The 19,506-nt window shown below is 41.4% G+C and overlaps 1 protein-coding gene across 1 annotated transcript in view; it reads left to right on the top strand.

The window, feature by feature from the left end:
- The window catches only part of MCF2 (MCF.2 cell line derived transforming sequence), a 125,357-nt gene that overhangs the window by 33,522 nt on the left and 72,329 nt on the right, over positions 1-19,506 (top strand). Inside the window, exons 2-3 of the mRNA XM_074201817.1 lie at positions 14,556-14,624; positions 18,610-18,724. Coding sequence (XP_074057918.1) covers positions 14,556-14,624; positions 18,610-18,724 — 184 coding nt within the window. The remainder of the gene's footprint in view (positions 1-14,555; positions 14,625-18,609; positions 18,725-19,506) is intronic.

Raw genomic sequence — 19,506 nt, 5'->3', positions numbered from 1 at the left:
TGGAATGGGACAGGGAGCTCAAGGTATGAAATTGTCATTGTGATGAGAATGTTAGAGGAGGATTCAAAAATAAAAAGCAGAATTGTGAGGTAAGATCTAGGAAACTGTTCATATGGAGACTACAGGTCTTTGGTTTCTCTTTCCACTGGAGTTGGTTTTTGTCCCCTTCCTTTTCTTCCCTCAGTGGCACTTCATCCATTGATTTCATTTGTTCAGCGAAATCTTACAAACATCTATTATCCAGAAGAGCCCTTCTCTCTGGTTGCCATGGAATAGTTGTAGTATAATAGGTGCCCGAGGAAAACTCACCTCCCGCCTTCTAAATGGCATTGCCTCTCTTTTTTCACTAACTTTTCTTTTCCTCTCCCCCCCTTTTTCTTTTCCGTTTTCCTCTTTTTCCATAGAAAAATCTTCAGGAATTGAGGTATTTCCACTGGAAGCAGTTCCTACACACTGATTCTACAAAACTTGGATAATGCCAAGTTTGAGTGGGACTCATGTCGCATCCCTCTTAATTTTTCCTATTGTATTTGAACAGTAACTCAGGAAAGAGGATAGATGTAAATAAGAAGGGAATATCACCGGGAAAGGGACACAGAACCAATGAAACCACCAATCTCCAAGACTGTGACCTGTGTCAAAAAGAGTTTTGAAAATGACTATGCTTCTCAATATCACAAAGTTGGAAAAACATTTAGTTAAGCTAATGAAATAAGAGGCAGGGAAGGACTATGTAGCCCACCCCCTTTTCCCAGGGCACGATGACATTCTCCCATCATCTAGACAGAAGTGTTCCTCTTACCACACAAAGCCAATTACTTATTTTGTTCAATAGAGGAAATGGAAAGAATGGCTTTTCACTGGCCCTCAGTCAGTGGCCTTTCACAAATTTGAGGAATGTTAATTAATCAATCCAAGGTTTAGGAGCATAAAATCAAAGATAAAAAGCTGGAAGGGGGCTTAGAGGCCAGACAGTCAAACCTTTTCATTTAACAGAGGAGGAAACTGAGGCCCAGGAAAGGGAAGTGACTTGCCCAAGGATCATAGATCTAAAGGTAGAAGGGAGCTAAGAGTCCATTTGTTTCAGGGGTTCTTTGATTCTCCTCCCAATTTTTAAATTCATAAAATAAAATGCAAAGCATTATAAAACAAATCAGCTATATGGAAATATCATTTTTCAAAATATTTAAATAACAAATTCTTGGACCCTAGTATTAGAACCCTTGATCCAGTCCATCCCTTTCATTTTTTGGAGGTGGAAACTGAGTCCCAGAAAGGGGAAAGGGTCTTATCAAAAGTCACATACATTGTAAGCAACACAGCTGGGAAGCCAGCCTAGGGCCTCTGACTCAAACACTCCCTTATTAAATAGCTACTAAATGCTGGGCACTGTACATGTGTTGGCGATGCAAGTACACAGAATTGGACAATCCTTACAAGGAGTTTATCGTCAAAATGGGGAAGACAATAAATAGATTTAGAAGTGTATACAAAGTGTAAAGAGCACAATCTGAATATGGATAAAAATTAGGTACAAGCATGTTTCTTTTACCTCCCCCAAACATTTAGCTAGTCTCTTCTCATCTGTATAGTCTCCCACTCGTCAAAAGGAATCGACTATTTACGATTATTTATTTTCCAGGTCACTAAAGAGTGCTGCAATTGAGCACTAGACCTAGACTCAGGAAGTTGTTGTCATGAGGCCTTTCAGTTGTGTTGAACACTTGGTGACCTCGTGTGGGGATTTCTTGGCCAAGATACTGAAGTCCCAAAGTGTAGGTTTGATTATGCCACTCACCTGCTCAATTAGCTATAGTGGCTCTCTAGTACCTCCAGCATCAAGTATTATTTTCTCTTATTTATTTGGTCTTTAAGCTCTATTTTTTGTGCGAATTTTATAATGGACCGATTATTAGGATGGTGGTCGTCTTTGTTGTTCTCATGTTCCCAACTTTCTGTGATTTCATTTGAGGTTTTTCTTAGCAAAGATTCTGGAGTGGTTTACCACTTCCTTCTCCAGCTCATTTTACTGATGAGGAAACAGAGGCAAACAGGGTAAAGTGACTTGCCCAGTCAAGAAGAAGAGTCTTGCTGATTCTTGGTCCAACATGGAGTCACCTAGCTGCCCTGGAGTCAGGAAGACCTGAGTTCAAATTCTAACCTCAGACATTTGCAAACTGTGGAATCAGGTTTACTTAATCTTTCTCTGACTCAGTTTTCTTATCTGTATAATATATAAATATATATATATATAAATAAATATAAACTTTAATAATAATAATAGCACCTAACCTCCCAGAGTTGTTATGAAGATAAAAAAAGATATTTGTAAAACACTTTTTAACCCTTTAAAGTGCTATAGAAATACTATCATCATCATCAATTAATTTCCTCCTCTATTTTAAGACAACAAGACGCACCAAGCAACTTGAGGAGAAAATTTGTGTCATTATTTTCACTAACCTCTAACTAAAAGTTAGCATTTCATTAATTATAAACAAAAAGCATGATCCTGAAAAGGGTCCATTAGCTACACCACCTGTCAAAGGCTCATATGGCACAAAAATGGGTTTTATTCAGAAGGGTTTTCATCTACTCTCCATGCCCCTTTCTTGCAACTGACTCCCACCTGCTGCCCCTCAGTCCAACATCATAGGTACTCCTTTCTCAAACCCTAGGAAGCCTTCCCAGAGCCCTCTGCAACCACTGATGTTGGGGATCTGCTTTTCTCTATCTGAAGTGAGTTTTTCATTGGTTAAGAATTTATTGGGGGAGCTAGGTGGCTCAATGGATAGAGCACCAGCCCTGGAGTCAGGAGGACCTGAGTTTGAATATGACCTCAGACATTTAATAATTGCTTAGCTGTGCAACCTTGAATTATGTCACTTAACCTTATTGCCTTGCAAAAACAACAACAAAAAAGAATTTATTAAGTGGGTCAGCTAGGTGGCATTGTGGATAGAGCACTGACCTTGGAGTCAGGAGGACAAGAGTTCGAATTTGGCTTCAGATACTTGTCTGTTTTTGAAGTCACTTCACCCTGATTGCCTCGCATCCAGGGCCATCTCCAAGTCGTCCTGATTCAGATCTGGCCACTGGACCCAAGTGATTCTGGAGGAGCTGGTGACTTAGCATAGCCCCCCTCACTCAAATCCAATTCATGTGTGGGCCATGGCGTCATCTATCTTATGTCATGGTCTTCAAAAATGAAGGACAAACTTTAAGCCTCTACTGTGTACTAATGTGGTACTAGCTGCAGAAACACAGCAGCTCCCATCCTTAAAAGGCTTGTTTTCTACTCAAGGAAAATACACACACACACACACACACACACATACACAGACACACGCACACATGCACACATAGATACAGACAGACACACAGACACACATATTATATTTATATGTAGATATATAAAATCATTAAAATCAATGAAATATTAGATACAAAGATATATGAGAATTTGCCAGAGGAGGCTGAATCGGGGGTACCAGTCAAGACCTTATGTAGGAAGTGGCTCTCAAATGAAGGGAAGCTGGAGATTTTAAGAGGCAGAAGTAAGAAGGGAACACCTCTCAGGCCCCGAAAACAGCTTGTACAAAGGCGTAGTGATAAGAGATGAATTGTCACAGAGAAGGAAATATATCAGGAACAGTAAATAGGTCAGTTTTGTTAGAACATGGTATGTGAGGGGAAGTAATGAGGGAAAAATCCGGAAAGGAATGTTGGATTGAGATTGTGAAAACCTTTTAAAATACCCAGCTAAGGAGTTTGGCTTTTTCTGTTCAAGAAGCAACAGAGAGCCCCTGGAGCTTCCTAAGTAATCAATCACCAGTGATAAATGACTAGGAAGTATAAGACAATATGTATCTACCAAGTTTATTTGGGGCCACTATCCCAGAGCTAGGCTGTGCCCTATGCCTCCCCTCTCCCCGCCCCCCCCCCCCCCCAGTCTTTCTTTCTCTCTCTCATCTCTGTCTCCTTCTGGCTCTGTCTCTCGTGTGTCTCTCTATCTCTTTGTCTCTCTTGATTCTAGGGGTGCCCATGTGGATGTTTTCTTCTTTACTGTTATCAGATAGAGCACCTACCAGTTGTTTGACTCCACTTTTAGCCACTGGAGTAACCAGAACCTCAGTTTTATTTAGCCAATTGATATCTTTTCCTTTTTACCAAGGGAGATTTACTTTGAAGAGATAGCAGAAACTAAAGTGCAGTATAAATATTTTCCCTTAGCATCCTGAGGGCATACTCTGCCCTCTACCACCTCAAACTCTGGGGAGAGTAGACTTTTGGGGCCTACTAAGTGCACATCTACAGGTGACATTGCTGCTGGAGAAGTCCTCATCATAGAAACCATTGGACTGGGTCTCAGAGATCACTTCCTGGTCCTTACGCCGTAAGTGCTAGACTGGCTGCAAAGCCCAGTATGGATAGAACTTCTAGTCTTCTGGGTAATATATAGCTAACAGTCCTGACTTTTAAAAACTTACTGGCTTGATGCTTCCACATTAATCCATTTCATTTCAAACAAGGACCATTTGGATATTTATAACATTCAGAGGCTATGTTTGGTCAAACATTTACTTAATTCACCCTTAAAATACTCCTATATATATTGAATTTTGAGTCTCATCTATAGTGACCTTGGCAGCACCAGAGCAATATGGCCTTTCGGCCCAGAAGTTCCCTGCCTATGATCTAAAACAAGAGAACATATACCAAGAAGAAGAATTGAAGCCTGTCTATTTTTATGGGGCCACATATTGGTAGAGAGAGAGAGAGAGAGAGAGAGAGAGAGAGAGAGAGAGAGAGACAGGGGCAGCAGCTAGGTGGCACAGTAAATAGAAGGATAGAATACCAGCCCTGGAGTCAGGAGGACCTGAGTTCAAATCCAACCTCAGACACTTAATTATTGCCTAGCTGTGTGGCCTTGGGCAAGTCACTTAACCCCATTGCCTTGCAAAAACAAAGAAGAGAGAGAGACAGTCAGACAGGCAAAGAGAGACAGAGAAAGAGAGAGACAGACAAACAGTCAGAGACAGAGAGATACAGACATACAGAGACAGAGGCACAGAAAGAAACAGAGACAGAGATAAAGACAGGGGCAAAGACGAAGGCAGAGAGAGACATTGAGAGAGTGAAAAACAGAGAGACAAAGACAGAGATGGAGAGACAGAAACAGAGAGAGAAAGAGATAAAGGGCCAGACATAGAGAGAGGGCCAGATGAAGGCAAAGAGACAGAAAGAGTGAGAAGCAGAGATAGGTAGACAGACAAAGGGATAGAAACACACACACACACACAGAGAGAGAGAGAGAGAGGAGAGAGAGAGAGAGAGAGAGAGAGAGAGAGAGAGAGAGAGAGAGAGAGAGAGAGAGAGAGAGAGAGATTTAGAGAGAGAGAGAGAGACAGAGACACAGACAGAGACAGAGACAGAGACAGAGACAGACAGACAGGGGGGAGGAGATAGAGGGAGAGATGGAGAGACAGAGAAAGAGATGCAGAAGGTACTTCATTAGGAGAGCATGTTGGGGAGGTTCTGGGAAGACCTACCCAATATGACAGCAGGACTGCAGGGTGCAGAGGATACTTCCTAGGTGAGAATTCCAAAGCCTAAACCAAGAGCAGTGAGCCACCGGAAGAGAGAGCAGAGGCCCATTCCAGTTCTCTGAAGATGCCTCTATTTTTGGTTCCACAAGTACAGACAATCAGAGAGGCTGCGTTACAGAGTAGATAGCTACACTTGCTCCCAGATCACTTCAGAGCATTTCCATTATCCATCATCCCAACTCTTCTGGAAGCAGGCTCCCCAGCCTCTTCCAGGAGAGGAGTAGCATCAAAGGTGTATATGATTGTGCCAATCCCTTGTTACATGCTTATGACTTTGACGGGAGAGGGAGAAGTTTGATCTTGTGACTTGGGAAACTCCCTCCACCGATGCAAGTTGGCTCCTTTCCTATAATTCATAGCCTGGGGACACCAAGAAATGCCTATGACTTGCTTACAGTCAAAAAGTTAGTATATATGAGAGTAAGGATTGGAACTGAGGTCTCCTGATTGTTTCCCCTTTTCCACCCTGCCTGCTTAGCGCTATTTATTGCTGATAGGTATTTTAGAGATGATCCAGTCACAGAATCTAGCTTAATCCCATCATTTTACAGAGTAGGAAACTGAGGCCTTGCGGAGTTGGAAAGGGCCCACTTGCAAAGCCAGAAGTCGCTTTTTACACACTCCCAGAGTGGGTGGCCATGGCTTCTATCTCCTTTCCCATGTGACAAGACTTTGTCTGATTGTGTCAGATCAGCAACCTGATCAGAGGCTGCCGCCTCTGGGATTGCCCCTGTGGAAGTGCCCATTACCTCTCTTGTTAACCAGGCCAAGGTTGCCATAACTGTCTCTCAATCCATGAGAACAAGGGACTGGCACTGGTGAGCTTGGCGCTGTTCCCATATCCTGTGCACCTTAGCCTCATTTACACATTCATCAGACCATCTTGTGAAATCTTCCTTAGATGCTTCATCGTGGGCTGGAGGTGACCTTGGGCTCTCGAAGGCTATGAAAGCAAAGCCCAAGGTCCCATCATCCTGGAAAGACTTTGAATTTTCACTCAGTGATGGACAGTGTACTTATCATCCAAGGGCCGTCCTTACTAAGGTCAGAGAAACCCATCATCACAAGGTTGTCCACTTCGGATTGTTTGGTCCCACATTATATGAGGACCATCTGCTGAGGCCCAGAAAACTTGGCAAGTCTTTAAGTCAGAGTTCTAAACATGCCATTTATTTATTTATTTTGAATTTTACAGTTTCCCCCCCCCTAATCTTGCTTCCCTGCCCTGACCCCCCCCCCCACAAAAGGCAGTCTGTTAGTCTTTACATTGTTTCCATGGTATACATTGATCTAAGTTGAATATGATGAGAGAGAAATCATCCTTAAGGAAGAAACAGAAAGTATAAGAAATAGCAAAATTATATAATAAGATAGCGGTTTTTTCAGAGTTCTAACCATGGAGAAATTTCTGGGGGGTTGTGTATATGGATGAAAAAACTATATCTTTGTTTTTATTAACTTTGTTTTCTTTTTGTAATCCTGCAATTTTATTTTATGCACCTAAATTTTTTTTTGAAATAGTTCAACATTTTTTTCCTTCTCATTGTTTTTTTGACGAGGACTTTGCCATTCATTGGCTTAGCCAGACTCTGGAAGGTGACCACAATGCAAAAATGCATTCTGAAGCCCTTCTCTAAGTGGGGAGGGAGGCCTGACAAATCATTTCATCATAATGAAATACTCACCAGACTGTGGTTTTGTAAGTGTTGAAGGAAAAGGAGGATCCTGAAGGTGTGAAAATAACCTCAGACTTTATTAATCCCCAACGAAGGTGACTGGGACTATATTAATTCCCTATCTTTATAAAATTTTGATGAGAATCATTGATAAACTTTGATGGCATTCTTGATGATGGTGTTAGTAAGTAATGTAATATAAAAGGTTTTTATTAAGTGCTTACTATGCACTGAGGACCATGGATACAAATAGAATAAATAGCAAAATGGTCCTTGTTTTCAAGGAACTCATAATCTAATGGAGGTAGCAGTACATGTCAAAGAGTTCCGCTGTAAGGTGACTGGAAAGGTTTTAAAGATGCAGTGACAGGGCTGATGGCAAGGTCTTTCAGTTGTGGGTAAGGAGAGATCCTTCTGGCATCTTGGTTGGAAGGGTTTGGGGTGGGGCCATTGGGGAAGGAATCTCAGGGTGATTCCAACTGCCTAGACCCCTTGATGGTCTCTAGGAAGTCCATCTTGAGCTAGAAGAATTTGTAAGGGAGTGTTAGGAGGGAACAGGTGAGATTTTCAAGTGTTCTTCCATAGTAAGTAGAACCTTTACTAGAAAGGAGAACTTTGACTATTATACAACATGAAAAATTCTTGATGCTACTGTCTTCATTATTCATTGACTATAAAGCAGTGTTTGAGTCATCATAGTGAAATGCCTCCTTAAAGACTCTCTCTCCCCCAATAAGATGTCTCCCATGCACATGTCAAAATTATAGAACCACAAAGCATAAGATTTTAGATTTTGACAGGACAACCCTCCTTGTTCAGTCATCACCCAATTTCCTAACAATACTATGTGTTCCATTTTGTCATTAGGTGGCAGAAGGTCAGGGTTCTTAGCCAGATGCTGAAGGGGAAGAGAATGGAGTAAATATTTATCTAGCACTTATCTGCCAAGTGGCACAGTGGACAGAGCGCTGGCCTTGGAGTCAGGAGGATGGGAGTTCTAATCTATCCTCAGATACTTGATACCTTGGACAAATCTCTTAACCCTGATTGCCTCGCTTCTGGGACCATTTCCAGTCATCCTGATTTCTATCTGCCACTGAATCCAGATGGCTCTGAAAGAAAAAAATGAGGCTGGTGACTTAGCACAGCCTCCACCCCTCCTCAAATCCAATTCACCTGCTTGTCATGGGCTTCAAGAACAAAGGACAAAAACAGCAACATCCAAAAACCAAAACGACATAAGTACTTTTACAAATGTCATCTCATCTGATCCTTAGTGACCCTGGGAGGTAGGCTCTATTATCATTGCCATCTGGAAGCTGAGGAAACTGAGTTAAGCACAGATTCAATGACTCGCCCAACTAATTTGACACTGATTTAAACTCAGAACTTCCTGACTCAAGGATGGTTCATTGGATGGGAAAAAGACCCAGACATCAGACCTGAGAAAAGAAATAAACAGTAGTGGACAGAATCACTAAGACACAATCAAAATTGAGAAAGTCAGAGAGAAACATCTCCCCAGAGAGTCAGCCAAACTGGGGACCAAAAAACGCCCATGTCCAATGAGAATATGGGAATAAGATCATAGAATCACAATTTTGGGCTAGAAGGGACCTTGAGAGATCATCAAGGCCAATGCCCTCATTTTACAGGTGAGAAAATTGAGCCTCGGAAAGGTTTGGTGACCTGCCCAGGATCACAATGCTATTAAGTGTCAAAAGAGATATTTGGCCAGAGGTCCAAGTGTTCCTCCTAGCCAAATGTCTAATGTTCTATCCATTAGACCAAGTGCCATAATGTTATAGCTTTAAAGATAGAATGAAACTAGAGAAAGAAATTGGAGTTAGGTGTCATTCCCAAGGTCATAAAGCAGACATTGGCAAGGCCATGATTCCAGCAAATGTCCCTCCCCCTCCCAGTCTAAATTCAGCAGCTTTAAGGTTTGCAAAGCACCTGAAACACTATCTCATTTGAACTTCACAGCAGCCCTGGGAAGGAAATGGTGAAAGTTTTTGTCAGACTCCTAAAGGTTAAATGACTTGCCCAGGGTCACACAGCTAATAAATTCCAGAGATGCAATTCCTGAGAGCTGTAACCATTGTACCATTCTTTCTGTCTCTGAAACAGCTCTGGATACAAAAATAGAGGGCAAGGATGAAGGGTCAAAGAAAGCCAGAGAAATATTAGATGAGGTGCAGAAACTGAGCTGTTAGAGGAGTGAAGGTTTGCTCTAATCAGCATTTGTTCCAGAGGAATGTCCTAATGCTCATGGAGTATTGGAATACCCCCTTCCTTTCTTTAAGGGGTAATGTCTATCAGAAGTGAGAACTGGAAAAGAGGGATCAAAAAAGGAAATACAGGACATGATATTTGCATTTGATTTAAGTACAAACCAGGTTCCTTTCTTACTGTACTGAGGTTTATCTGATTCTTCTTCAATGGTTCTTTCCTTATTAAGTATTTATATCCTGCAGTCCATGGGCCAGCTCAGATTGGTAGTGAAAACATTTCCCTAGTGACCTCCCTGGAATCATGTTTGTATGCAATAAATACTAGCTATGGTATTCCTGTACCTCCCCACCGGAGCCCCCCCTCTATATGTATTTTAGAAGCAACCTGCAAAGATGGTTGGATATGAGGTCAGGAGAAATGAATTTAAATTCTTCTTAAAACTGACTTCTTGTGTGTCCATGGAGAAGTGATTTCATCTTTCTGAGCCTCAGTTGCCTCATCTGCAAACTGGGAAGGAACAAACGGAGTCACAGAGAGTCAGACATGACTGAAATGACTGAAAAATAAAAGTATAGCATAGATGGCAGCTAATGTATATAGGGATCAGACCACGCGATTTGTTTGATTTCATTAGTGTTTCTGAAAATAATACTGCCAAAAGGAAAGAGCTAAGGAAAGTGTTTAGTTATCTAAGAGGTAACAAGGATGTAGCAGGAGTCTGGATTTGAAATCAGGAGACTTGGGCTAAAATAATGGACTCACTATTTAATATCTACATATCTATGGGCAAGCCATTTCCTCTGTAGATTAGATTAGCATTCCCCAAACTATTCTGACTCTTTGTGACCCATCTAGGATTTTCTTGGTAAAGATATTCAAGTGATTTATCATTTCTTTCTCTGACTCATTTTTGCAGATGAGGAAACTGAGGCAAAGACAGTGAAGTGATTTGCCCAGGGTCACACAGCTATGAAGTGTCTGAAGCCAGATTTAAACTCGGGAAGAATGGTTTTCCTTACTCCAGGCCCAGTGCTTTATTCACTGCAGTGCCTCCTGGCTATGCCATATATAGCCTGGAACAGTAGAAATCATATTTCTGAATTTTTAGCTAGAGGATCAGATAACCTGTGTTCAAATCCCCGGGCTTCCATTTATTGCTTATGTGGCCTTGGAAAAAAAAATCACTTAACCTCGGTTTCCTTATCTGTGTGATGAATGAATTAGACTACAATAATCTTTAAGGTTCCTTCTGGTTCTAAACCCATAAAAGATTTAGCTATCAAAATGATGCATGTGAGACTTTTTCCAATGTGAAAGTCTACTTAACTTCCTCTCTTTATCCATATTCTCCCTTCTCTCTTATCTGTAAGGTATCTCATATCCCTCAGACCAGCATATAGGTGTTCCATTTCCACCTAAGACTTAAAGAGTCAACTCAATAAAGTAACTAGAATATGATTCTATCATACTTTGGGCCTCGTAATTGCCTTATTAGCTTGATCATGCATGTACCCATTTTATGGATGCGTAAAAAGGTGCCGTTGTCCTGTTTGAGGTTACACAGAATGTGAGTGGCAGAGACGTTTACAAGAGTGGATATTTGGTACAAGATATGAATGCAAGTGTGAGTTTTCTTTCCCACACACTCTACTGCCTCTCATTTATCACCCCACTGTTATATATTGGTGAGTCTCCTTGTCATAGCTTTCTTTACTTTCAGAGAGATATAACACGTAGCTCATTGAGTTATCCAGTAAACTTCATTTCAAGAGCCTGAAAGATGTGTTAACCTCTCCATCCTGTTTTAGTACTTACAAATCTGCCATGTGTAACAAAGGGCTGCCCATTCATGGGTAGATCTGCCATTGATTTTGTGTGCAGATCACTGCAGACCTCTTAATGGGGTTTTAGACTTGGTGATTGATGGTTTTCGTGTCAGAGGAACTATGTAACATGGAAAGGAATAGCGGAACAAAGAGAGTTTTCTAGATGATGAGAATGGTAGGGCAGGGCCCAGGGATATAATTACCACTTCTGGGTACCATAATGGATACTGAGTTTAAAATAGTAGGAAAAGTCTTGAGTAGGGTGAGAGCCAGTGCCTGAGAATGTTCCTGGGGAGGCTTCCATAGGGGAGGGAGCAGGACCAGGCTGAGTTATGAAGGAGCTGGCCCAGGGTATTGCCACCTAAGAGTGGAAACTTAACATCTCTATTTTAACTAAAATTAGATACTAAAGTCAGTTGCTTCTACGTACTGAAAGAGTCTAAGTGTTGCCATCATCCTATGAATTTTGACATCTTGGACTGAACACCTGTCGCCCTGCCTTCCTTATGACCCTGGTCTCTCAGGTTAGGCTTGTAGCAGTGCCTACCTTCTTCAATAGTGACAGTGGTGGGACTGGGCTGTGAGATCAAAGGGTACGGGGACTGAGGTGAAGAAGCAGCTATTTGGGCTCAAAGTCTTTATGTCCCCTGGCTGAGGATAGGGCCAGGAATTCCCTTTGATCAGCTCTGGACTAATGAGGGTAGGAGTTGTCCTCTCTTTTAAGGCTTGACTACCCTGGGAAAAGGACATAACATATAGTTTATTTTTATGTAAGTTTATCTTCCCCCCAATTATTTATAAATTTAGTTTTCAAATACATTTCGATCAGATTTTGAGTTCCAACTTTTTCTCCCTTTCTCCCTCTCCTTTCCCCTCCCCAAGACAAGTAATCTGATATAGGTTAGATAGACACAGCATAAATTTCTGAAGCCTCCAAAGGAGGAGCTCTGCCTTGGTAACACAAAGAATTGAGAAGAGCAAGGTTTTGAGCCTGGGGGTTGCTGACCCTGACCCCTCCTCCCCATCCCCCAATTTATTATCCATCCATATTTACCATATGCCAAATACCTTCCAACTTGGTCCTGTCTTAGACTCTGGGAATCCAAAGACAAAACTCATTGCCCAACCTCTTCTCCTGAATATTCTCTCTTGGAGGTTTAGTGATACTGTTCTTTCCTGGCTCTTATCCTACCTGTCAGACGTGTTCCTTCTTCATTTCCTTCGCTGGCTCTCTATCCACATCATTCACAAAATCATAGAATTTGAGAGTTAAAAGCTACCCCCATTGACCACATAGTCCTACAAAAACCCAAAAGGAGTCCTCACTATACCATATCTTACAAATGGTCATCTGCGCTTTGTTTGAAGACATCCAGGAAAGGTGAACCCACCACCTCTTGCAGCAGCACCTTCAACCTTGGAACAACTCTAAACATTATTGTATTTTTCTTGACAATTAAACTAAATTTGTCTCTTGGACAGTTTCTACCCATTTTTCCTACTTGTGCCTCTGGGGAACAAGAGAAGGGAATCTATTCCCCTGTCCACATGACAAGCCTTCACACATTTGCAGACAGACAGTTCTCATGATCCTCTTGAGTCCTTTCCTCTCCAGTCTAAACTTGTCTAGTTCATTCAACCGATCAGTCCCCCAAACTGTGGGTTGTTCACCATAACTCTGGCCAGGCCCCTTTTCTGTTCTTTCTCTAGACTCTCACTTGGGAAGCTCCCATGGGTTTAATTATCTTCTCTCAGCAGAGAACTCCCAGAGCTATCCAGCCAGATCCAATCTCTCCCTTGAGCTTCAATTCTGTCTTACCAACTGCCTTTTGGACATATTAAATGGAAAGTCCCAAAGACACAGAACGCCCAACATGTCTGAAACAACTCATTCTCTTTCTTTCCAAACCTCGTCCTCTACTGAACTTCCTTCTTTCTCTTGAGGGCACTCCCATCCTCTGTCACCCAGTTTCTTCTTTAATGTTCTCTTGGACTCTTCACCCTCTTATCAATTCATGATTTAATCACTTGCCAAAGACATGTTGCCACATCTACCAGGTGGACCTTCTTCCTTCCCTCACATGGCTGCTATCTTAGGTCATCACCACCTCTTACCTGGTCTGTGGCAACACTTTCCTAACTTGTCCTCTTGCCTCAAGTCTCCCTACACTAGACAATCCTATACTTGGCTACATTTTTGTAAGTGCCAATCTGTCAGTGTCCCTCTCCTACTCCAGGAACCCCAGTGACTTTTTCTTGCCTCTAGGGTCAAAAATAGTCTTCCCTTTGGTTGTAAATCTCACAATGTGGCCTCAGTCTATCTTTCTAGTCTCATACATTACTCTCCTTGTATTTTGTTATCTCGAGGATCTGGACTTCTCTCTGTTGTTCACTTCTCCCCTCTCATTGTCTTTGCACTGGTCATTTCCCATTCCTGGAATATACTCATTCCTCACCGACTCTGTCTCACAGAATTTTTCTTTTCCTTGAAAGTGCATCAGCATGAAGCCTTTCCCAACCCCCCCCCCCCAACTCCTAGTGTCCCCCCTTCCCAGTATGCTATTTTTAACTTCCTAGCATTTATTTATTCTCTGGAGTTGTACCAATATACGCCATCTTCCCTGAACAAATACAGACTTGAGAAAGGAATCGTCTGTACTTCTAGTACCTAGCACTGACTAGGCACATGGGAAGGCGTAAATAAATATTCGTGGTTGTTAGCTGGCTTCTTTTCTTCCTGCTTCTTAGTTTGGCTGAGATGAGATTTGGGGTTTTGGTACAAGGCTTTAGAGAAGATTTGACCCTTCTGACACTATGATGATGGGTTTTACTAGGAGTTGTAGGTTTGAATGGAAAAAGACAGCATCCGTGTTCTGAGTTACTTGTATAACTTGGACTTTCATTTTTCTGTCATTTTAAAGTATTTTTCTCTTGGGCACCCTGAGAGTTCTTGTCCCTGTTTTTCATAGGAGAAAATGGTAGCTCAGAGAGCAAAAGGGATTCCATTGAATCTGACTCTGTAGATGAGGAAATGAGGAACACAGAAATCAAGTGACTTGCCCAGGGTCACACAACTAGGAAGTGTCTGAAGTCAGATAGTTCACCATGCTCCCTCTCCTGATGAGGAATTCAGTGCCTGCTCCAATGCAGACTGACTCAAATGTGAATTTTGTCACTGTCTTATCGATGCATTTTGTTTCTTGTGTTAGAGACGACAGTTCCCATCTGTGCAAAGGACATCACTGATATCTTGGTGAAGAACCTGGCCTTCCTTTCTGGTGAGTACACTACCTTTACTGCCTAATCTTTCAGTTTGCATGTTTTCCAAAGCACCTAGGACCGTGTTACACTTTAAAAACAAACAAACAAACCTGCAAAGAAACAACAACCCAGAAATCCAAAATGTTCATGAGATCTTTGACTTCAACTGAAGAATGGGAATGCAGTCACACCTCATTCATTCAAATCACAAAATTTATGGAGATATACATAAAATACAAATCTATATACAAATGTAATACAGATGTAATATATATGTGAATATAAATTTTATACAGATTATATATTTATATACACATGTATACATTCTGAGAAGGGATCCACGACTAGACTGTCAAAGGGGTCGAGGATACAAGAAACATTAAAAAGTCTTGTTCTAACTATGTGTTCGTATTTAGTCTGAGAATACAGTCAACTGGATGGATGCAAGACTCTGGAGATTTTCCCCTAAAATGAATACATTTGCCCACATCAAGCCTCACCTGACACTCTTTTGTTTCTTCAGTCTCTTGAGCCCTTCACGGCCATGATGTCCATTACCATGGCATTTCCCAAATTAACAGAGCTTAGTCTTGTCTCCCAACTTCAAGATGTTCCTCTCATTTTGAAACACCTTGTAAAAATGTTTACTCAGATCTGTCCCAGCACTGATCCCTGGGGAACTTCCTTCTTTTCAACTTCTCCCACTAGCAGAATGCCTTTTTATCTCTACCCTTTGCTATCTTTTTCAGGTTTTTACCCATGAAAAAACAACAGTGACCTCTTCCATGCTCTCCATCTCCCCTATCCCATAGCAACTCATTCACCCCTCTCTCATCCCATAGCAACTCAATTTTTCCTTAATAATCATCAATATGAAACCTTCAAATTTCCCTTCAAGGTAGATTTTTATAGTTTCATCTTTTGCTTTCCCCTTTTTCTCCTGCATATTGACCCTGGCCGAGGACTCATTACGGATTAGTAAGGCACTCTCCCCTTAGAGAAACTAGGCAGTCTTTCCCCTAATGAGTTGTCTTTACTACAGTATTATGAGACTCTGTCCTTTATTATGACCACCACCAGCTCAGCTACTATGGAAGTAAGTTTCCTTCTGTAGCACTTCTTATAGATGGGCATTTCAGGGCAATCAGCCCTCCCCCTTTGGTGTGCTGGCTCTGTGCAGAGACAGAATGTGTATCTTGGCTCCAAGCTTCTCATTTCCACTCGAATTCCTCCTGAAGTCTTGGGCAATTTATTTCCAGGCCAATGTATTTACCTACATCTTGCCTGTCATTTAGGTCTAGGACACCATTGGCATTTACTACTGCTTGTGGTCTTGTATTTAGGCAATCTGGGAGAGGGATGTGCCCTTGCCATCTTTCTGGATCAAGACCAAAGCAAAGACTTTGTTCAGTCTCTCTCCCTCTCTCTCCCCCTCATCACCATGGTTATCAAGTGGCTCTAATGATTCAAGAACTCTCTTCCTCCCCTTGATGATACAAAGCTTCTCTTCACGAATTCTGGGCTCAGAGCCCCCTCAAATGGATATTTCCTTCCCTGAATTTCTACTTGAAACTTACAGTCTCCCTTTTGTCAGGTCACCTTGCTAGCTTTGGGATCACACACTGGCAAATAGAAGGAATTGCAGAGCTGACCTGCTTTATTCCCTTATTCTATGAAGCCCAAAGAGGAAAAGTGATTTGGCCAGGGTCACTTAGCTAGTGAGTAATAAAGCTGGGACCCAAATCTATTTCTTCTGATTGCGCTGCAGTGCTCTTTCCACTGGACCATGATGCCTCTTCATGATTTCTTCTTTGCCTATCCCTATGGTAGATACTGTGCAGGATTTTTTTTCCTTTGTTACTTTTATAACAGGGGACAGTATAGCCTAGTGGATAGAGAACCTCCCTCTAATCCAGGAAGACCTGGATTCAAGTCCCACTTGGAATATACAATCTCTAGGGTAACCCAGAGAAATCCCTTAGCTTTTCTGTGCTCTGGGCAACACTCTTAAAATTCTAAAATGCAAGAAGAAACATGGACTTGCATTGGTAGAGAGAACTTCCTTATTCGGAATGTCCCTATAACAATGAAATCACAAGTCCAGTCACTCTCCCTGTCTTTAGAGATCTTGATATACTTTCTTTTATACTGGGCTTCTGTGGATTACTTACATTTCCAATACTTCCTTCAACTCCCTACCACTAATGCCCACATGTCATCCTACCCTTTCAAAATAGTATAATTTTGGGTTGGTGACCTAGGTTTGCCCATCTTCTTTCAAGAGGCCTATGTTCAGTAGGCTGTGGTAATTTATTTCATCTGTGATTATCTGTCTACAATCCCTTCCAACTTCAGTTCAGGTACCTTGTTCTGACCCACATTCTGTATGTTGGACCTTCCCATGAGTTTGACAAGCATCTATTTGGGGAAGCAGCCACTTATCTTCTGGAAGACACTGGGCATCACCTCACCCTGCCAGCCTAACTTTGAATAATTAAAAGTCAAAGTCAGTCATTGTTGTTGCTTGGCCTCATCTGCTGCTTCCCACATTATATTTAAGAATTTCATTCACTTTCTCCTGGACAAGTGACTTCTAAGCTCCTCTGCCCCCCCCCCCAGGAATTTAAAAGCAATTTTTAAAATCATTTTAATCTGAGTGCTTTATTATTTAAATTTATTCAATTAGAATTTGATGACTCTCTCCTTATGAGTTGATGGTGATGTATAGGAGGTGATTGCCATGACATGTATGTGAACTGGGTTTGAGTGAGGGGATGCTGTGCTATCACAGCCTTACTTTGTCTTCTGAACCCATTTGGATTCAGTAGCCAGATACAGGTCAGGATGAAATGGTCCTGCATATGAGGCAATCATGGTTAAGTGACATGCTCAAGGTCTCACACGACGAATAAGCATCAAATGTCTGAGGCCCAATTTGAATTCAAGTCCTCCTGACTCTAGGGCCAGTGCTCTATCTAGTGTTCCACCAGGTTCACCTGTGTTCCTGACTGTGTTGTTATCATCCTTTTGATTCCATGATCTCATTTTCCAAAGCTGCTTGAACCACAGATTTTGAGAGTTGGAGGAGGTCCAATGGATCATTGAATGTTACCCATACATGAAAGGTATCCCCATTATCGTATACCTGATCAGAGATCATTTACCTTCTGCTTGAATACCTCCAATGATATGAAACTCATTACTTTCAGAAGAACCCTGGATGGAAAATAGGAAACTCAGAATGATAGAACTTCAGAGGACCCCAGCAATTCCAAAGAGCATCAATGAGTCCAGACCTTGAGTTTCCTCCTGCCCACCCCTCCCCAGATGGATTCATACCTTGTTTACAAGGGAATTTCTTGGACTACTGTCAAAACAGTGTCTATCTCATTTAGTGTTAACACGTCTCTGTACCTTCTCTCTTCCTATTTTATTTTTTAACCAAGATTTTATTTATTTCAATTATTATTAAGCATTTTTCTCACTCCAAAATCCTCCTTATATCAAGTAGGCCTTAAAAAAGAATAAAAAAATTCCCTATTACTATTATTACTATTATTATTATTTCATTTAGCCCTCCCATCTTTTCCTGTTTCTTTTCTTCTTATAGAGTTTGCGTCCCACAGATCAACTTATTTCCATTGCTTATTCACCCCTTTTTCTGCTTATTAGGCCCAAGTTGTTGAGATGGAAGTATTTCAATATGGTGTTTTACTCTCCAGCCGTTTCTAATACTACTGCCGAGCTCCTAGTTTGGTGCATCTGTGACTACCATTCGCCCATAAGTCTGTCATGAAATGCTCCTTTGTCACTTTGTGGTTCTCTATTAATATTCCATTCTAATCCACCCCTTGCTTTTTTACCTTATATGTGCCCCTTCAGCAACTATCTTGGGTCAAGTAGTGGGCTTTTATTTTGTTTCAGTCCCGTCTATCGTAATGCCTTTCTTGGGGCATCATTGTTTCATTTCTTCTTAATTATATTTAACTTGTGTCTTTTTAGGTGGCAGAGGGAGAGATAATGACTGGATTATAACATTTCCAGAAAACTCCAATTTCAAAGATGTGCCAGAGGATGTCTTAACAAAACTGTTAACTTATTTGACTTCCCTTCCCAGGTATGCCATTTCATTACTGTTGATCCCAATGTGTAGGAGAAAATAATCATTTTAATATAATATTAGAAAAATTGGAGGAGTCTTGAAAGAGGGTCAGCCTGGGAGTCACAAAATTGAGCCTTGTCTTTGACAACAATGAGCTGTGTGACTCCAGGCCAATAATTTTACCTTTGTGTGCCCCCTAAGCTATTTATTCTCTAGGACCTTAAGGTACAGATAAGTTGTTGCTGTGTATCAGTGGAAGGAGGGCATACTTATAGAGTTCTCTTTGCACTGATGAAATCATGAGTCCAGACCTTGAGTTTGGCGGGTTAAAACATAGTTAATGGAAAACCTTGAATTTCTATAGTGCTTATGATAATGTCTAGTCTCTAGCACTTAATTTATTATTCTTTCCAGCTAAAGTTCAAGCTTTGGATTCTGAATTATAGTTATTTGTGACGTACCTTCTCTTCTCTTCTAAAGGGCAAGGACCTCATTAGCACAGCGCGTTGTCTACAATGGGGGCTTCATATATGTTTGTGAGATTGAATTGAAGATGTCTGAATGATGAAATTGGGGAGGAATGATCTGGTGATGAAGGATACAGGGAGGCTTCTTTAGGAAGATAAAAAAAGAATGTAGGGACTTTTCAAGTGGAAACAATGAAGGCTGAGGGAGTGTGTGTGTGTGTGTGTGTGTGTGTGTGTGAGTGTGATCTACATCTATAAAAGCATGAATAGTTTAGGGAGAGTGTGGACATGAAATAGATTAAACATTATGGACTCCTCGAATGAGGAAAC

Source organism: Macrotis lagotis, chromosome X, assembly GCF_037893015.1.
Source record: "Macrotis lagotis isolate mMagLag1 chromosome X, bilby.v1.9.chrom.fasta, whole genome shotgun sequence".
Lineage (NCBI taxonomy): Eukaryota > Metazoa > Chordata > Mammalia > Peramelemorphia > Peramelidae > Macrotis > Macrotis lagotis.
This window is presented reverse-complemented; position numbering and strand designations above follow the sequence as displayed.